Source organism: Acanthisitta chloris, unplaced genomic scaffold, assembly GCF_000695815.1.
Source record: "Acanthisitta chloris isolate BGI_N310 unplaced genomic scaffold, ASM69581v1 scaffold28775, whole genome shotgun sequence".
Lineage (NCBI taxonomy): Eukaryota > Metazoa > Chordata > Aves > Passeriformes > Acanthisittidae > Acanthisitta > Acanthisitta chloris.
In genome coordinates, this window is record NW_008673604.1 from 1 (window position 1) to 5,231 (window position 5,231).

Sequence of the window (5,231 nt, forward strand, 5' to 3'; positions counted from 1 at the left end):
TGAGCACGGAGAAGGCTGTGGCCTTCACCCGGCGGCTGCGAGCTGAGCCGCAGTTCCTGCTGGCCCAGAACGTGGCGACATGCAACGACCCGCTGGAGGTGTGTCTGCAGCGGCAGGTGGTGCAGGACACCGTGCAGGTGTTCCAGCACGCTGTGCCCGCCGAGGGCAAACCTGTCACCAACCAGAAGAACTCTGGTAAGGGAAGGTCAGGCTGGGGGTGGCCCTTGGGGACACACTGGTGACACTCACTGTGCTCCCAGGAGTGGTGACTGCTTCAGAGCACTTTGTCCTTGCTTCAGAGCAAAGTTGAATCCCTGTAGCATCATCCTGTGTTAATAACAGACTTGGGACTTGGAGTGTTTGCTTCCTTTCCCTTCTGCCTAGCAGAACTGAGACTTGTACTTGCTGTAATGACCTCAAGAACTTCTCCAGAGCCTTTTGGTGTTGCACAGCCCTGGCCAAAGGCTCCAGGCAGAACTGTGTCATGAATCTCATGGTGAAAATTGTTGCTCAGCTCCTGAGTGCAGATGTTCCAGTTTAATTCCCGTTCCTTTGATCTCTCAGGGAGGTGCTGGATCTTTTCCTGCCTCAATGCAATGCGTCTTCCTTTCATGAAGAAGTACAACATCGAAGAGTTTGAGTTCAGCCAGTCCTATCTCTTTTTCTGGGATAAGGTACAGTCATGCAGGTTGTGCTGGGATGGCTTATGCAATCAGCTGTTAGTGTTGGGACAGAACTTCCTTCAGGCTGGAGTGTTTTAACACTCCAACTGGAAAACATACAGGAAAAGAAACCTCAAAAGTACTTCAGGTATATGCTTTAAATGCAGGTCAGGCCAAGTGGGACCTTCAGCTTGAGAAGAAAGTTGCTGATGTTTTGGAATAGTAAAAGTCATGTTTTTTTCAAGTGTTCTGTATATTTCAGAGGTAACTTGCAGGAGGCTCAGGAGAAACCTGACTCTGAGGTTTCACTGCTTGTGACCTCATGGGTGAGCTCTGTGTTCTTCCCCCTAAGGGAAATCAAGCAAATCTAGTGCTGGTTTGGGCCAGGCCACATTGCATAACTTCTGCTTCACATTTCCTGTTTCCTTACCCTCTAGTTTTGTGCTAACTCCCTCCTAAATGTTTGAGCTGTAACAAAAAAGTTGGTAGGACAGCTAGAGGGATCCACTTGAGTGGATGAGCAGGAAGTAACTTCATCTATTTTGTACCTCCAAAGAACTGAATATTCAGCAATCAATTACTGCTTCATATGTCACAGGGTTTTTTTTTTCCTTCTTTGTTTCAGGTTGAGCGTTGTTACTACTTTTTAAATGCTTTTGTGGAAACAGCTCAGAAGAAGGAGCCTGTGGAAGGAAGACTGGTACAATTCCTGCTCTCCAACCCCACCAATGATGGTGGACAGTGGGATATGTTGGTTAACATTATTGGTAAGAGAATTGGTTGCTAGGAGCCCTTTCTGGAATTGCACACTGGTTTGGAGATGGGGAATGGAATAGTAGAGAAAATTGAGTTTGAGACCTGGAAATATGCTAAGGAACATGATGCCAGTAACCACTACCTTTTGAAATCAAAGGCCTTTTTCATGGCAGATTATAAATACTAGGTTTAAATCTTGCCTGGCTTCACTTTTGCATATTGCTGCTGATGAGAGAAGATCAACAGAAATAGATACCCCAGACTTTCCATTTACTGAAAAATTCCAATCCTGTTTTACTCCAAGTGTTAACTCAACCTTATTTATATCCATGCACTCGATGTTTAGGGCACATGGTTAGGAAAACATGTTGCTAGGCTTGGGTGTGTTTACAAGGCAGGGACAAAACTACTTGGAGTTGCAGCTTGAAGTTGTTACACTATCAGTTAGAGGGAATTGGTGTGGAATGTAGCAGTGCTGGTCGTGCAAAGCTCCAGCACAAATGGGATCCTGTGCTGATAGAGATAATTACAGCAGCATTTGCTTTCATTTGTTTTGTGAAACAATGTGACACCTTTGTAAATCCACAAGGCAATGATACAAGTTTAGAATCACAAAAGGAATTTGTTTCTTTGAAGCCTGAAGGTTCCTTTTCTCCTCATCTGATGTTATAAATACCTAAGCAGGACAGAGAACATTTTGGCTGCTGCAGTTACATCCAGAGCCTTGTGTGGTGTGATCTTTGGGACTGTAATGCAGGAAGCAATTGAGCTGGTGCTTTCTGAAGGCTGAGGAGGAAAGGAGCCTGGGAAGTTAATCAGTTATCCTTAGATAAACTGCATGGCATGATTCATGGGAGGCCTTGTTCTGTAGGAGTTATTTAGAAGGTATTTCAGGAGCTTATTTGTCAAGTAATCTTTTCTTTTTCGTGGTGAAAAGAACTTCTTAAAGCACTAATTATTTTAGGACTTTTAAGTGTTGAATTAAATGAGCAGTTCAGGGACTTCACTTTTTGGGACTCATGTGGAGTTCAGACCAGAGGTCAAGATTCAGTCACAAACTAAAATGTAAACTTGGAGTACTTGTAGCCTTTAAATAAGACTTCCCCTTACAATCTCTGCACAAACCCAAACTATTTAGCTTTTACCTGGGTATAAGAAGTAGTATTAACATCTGCTGTGTGGAAAAGAATTGTGAACCCATAGTGTCATTACTTTCTTTTAGAAAAATACGGTGTTGTCCCCAAGAAATACTTCCCAGAGTCTCATACCACAGAGGCTACTAGAAGGATGAATGAGATCTTGAATCATAAGGTAAAATGGATTTAGGTGATATAATTAAGGGTAGGGGTTGGGAATGAACCTGCTCCAGGTGTTCCTAGCTGAGTGTTATCTTTATTGACCAAAGTGTCCCACCTTATCTTAATTGACCCAATTGTTAAGTGCATCTCAGTCACTTAATTTGCTTTGATTTGCAAGAAGCCTCAAGTCTCAGCAAAGTATGATGTAAATCTTGAAACATGGAGCAGGAAGGTGAGTTCATGGAAGATGTCCATTGCCAAGCTCCAGGAGCTTGGAAGTACCTATGTGGTTTTAGCACTTAATCCTAATCCTCAGCTTTTTGAAAAATGTGATTCTTGACATGTGGCTGCTTAAATCTGTTTCTGCCAAACTAGCACTTGGTGTCTAGGTGACTTTTTTCCACCCCCTCAGTGTTTCAGCTACCAGCATGCCAAGGTTTCTAGAGATGACTGCCAAATTTGATGGAAAAGATGAGAAAAAACCATATTTCCAAAACACTTCAGCTTAAAAATCAGCTTTTGAGCATAAAGTGCACAGCTGTGTCTGAGGGAAGGTGTTAACTTACTCCCTGAGCTACAGCAGTGAATTAACCTGTGAAGATGCTGGTGTGGGTGATTGGATTCAAAAGACAATGCAAGCATTTTATTTTTTTCTTCACAGTGGGCTCTGATTATTTTTTCCAGTTCATACGCTCCATGTCGAGGGAAAACTGCCTGCTGGAATCCACATTAAAAATGCAAAATCTATGCTGAAATGAGCTTAGACATATTAAATGTGGTTAATGTTATTCTAGCCTTGAGCATGGCAAAGCAGCAGGTCTGGAGGGAGCTGTGCTCACTGTTCCCAGCCTTATGGATGGTGACAGTAATGGGAAGTGTGTGCTGCTCTTCCTGCAGCTCTGCATGCAGTGGGGAAATGCTCCTTTCTTTTTATCAAGCAGGAGATCAATTATGCATTAGGATTGCAAAATGAACGCTGCAGTGTGAAGACACTGAGCTGTGTGAGTCACAGAGGTGCTGATGTGTGTGGATGTTGTGGCATCTGTTATGGGGCTGAGAGAAATGAAGCCTGAAGAGCTTTAATGGCTGCAAACATCGCATCAGTGGTTGGGAATTAGGAATGGAGTTGTGACTGTTGGTTAATTTTTTAATAGATTTTGGTGATATTTTATTTCTAAAGCATTGAGTTAACTTGGTATTTTTTAAAGATTTCATCTCTGACAAAGCCTTCTGAAAGAGATGTCTTCTTTTTGAAAACATGTTATAAAGAGTAAAATATGTGCTTGAAACAACCAGATGGGAAGTCCTGAAACTGATCAGGTGACACCTTTCATATCCTTATAGTAAAATGACTTTCTCTTTAAACAGATGAGAGAATACTGTCTGAGGCTAAGGAACATGGTGGAGAGTGGAACAAGTAAAGGAGAACTTTGTGCTGCAATGGACATCATGATAGAAGAGGTAAATAAACCTGTGGGACATGAATCTTTCTAAAACACAAGGCTGGAATGGATAATTTCCTCCTCTTGTCCTGTAACTATTGAATCAGCCAAAACAAGTGCCTTTTGCCTGACTAGGAGTGTGCTTGGAGCTACTCAAGTGAATTTGTTCTGCGGTGGATTGTTCTGAGCTTTTCTAATACTTCCAGACAAATATCTTGATTCTAGGTTTTAGAGCATTTTTATAGACATCTGCCTCTTGCTGTAGGAAAGCAGCATTTTGTATCTTGAGAGATCAATGTCGTGGCTTGTCAGGCTTTTATAAGTAGTGGCAAAGAGGTTGAAAATTGCCTTCTGATGGCTCTGAATGCAAATCTTACAGTGCAAGTGTTGTGCAGAGATTCCCCACAAGAGAGCAGAAAAGGACCACAAAAAGGAGGTCTCTGCAGCATGGAAAAGATGAGCTGAGCCACAAGGCTGAGTCCAGCTCTGGTCTGATCCTGGGGGGCAGCAGAGGAACAAATCACAGCATCTGTTTCTGGCTAAATCACTCAGCAAGTGTGTGGTGTCTGTAGTGTCTGTCTCTCCAGCTGCTCACGCTGAACATGGAGTGACCCACAGTACTTTTCAGTACTCCTTAGGTTTGATTCTTGTACAGTCAAAAGGAACAGTTCAGGCTGGTTTAGTTTGACCAAGTACCTGCACTTGCAAATCCATGTTTCATTTATTTCTCAAGCATATGATGCAAAGTGACTCAGTAGTTTCATGCCTGCCTTTACCTGACTCAAGAAATCAAATGTTTTTATTATGTGTTAGTTTTTCTGCAATCCAGTGAACATCAGTATTAGGCAGAACCTGTCTTGGGCTATTTCTGTAAAAAAGCTTTTTTTTTAGCTTCCACTAATATCTCAGTGTTGGTTAATGTGTTGGTTTGGGTTTTGGAACTTAATTTTCTCACTTTATATGAAAACCTGGAGCTTCTTTTTTATTTAATTTTAAGGTTAGATTAAAAAAAGCAAACCTGATCCATGTGCCTTGGGTTTCATCAAGACTGTTAGGAAATTCATTGCCTTAAG

General features: G+C 42.1%; 1 protein-coding gene across 1 annotated transcript in view; it reads left to right on the top strand.

Annotated features, from left to right (window-relative positions):
• Nucleotides 1-5: 5 nt before the first annotated feature.
• Nucleotides 6-5,231, top strand: part of BLMH (bleomycin hydrolase) — a gene marked incomplete at its 5' end in the record, with an annotated part of 16,970 nt that continues 11,744 nt past the window's right edge. The window contains 5 exons of the mRNA XM_009075028.1: nt 6-195; nt 565-674; nt 1,288-1,429; nt 2,641-2,729; nt 4,085-4,177. Coding sequence (XP_009073276.1) covers nt 6-195; nt 565-674; nt 1,288-1,429; nt 2,641-2,729; nt 4,085-4,177 — 624 coding nt within the window. The remainder of the gene's footprint in view (nt 196-564; nt 675-1,287; nt 1,430-2,640; nt 2,730-4,084; nt 4,178-5,231) is intronic.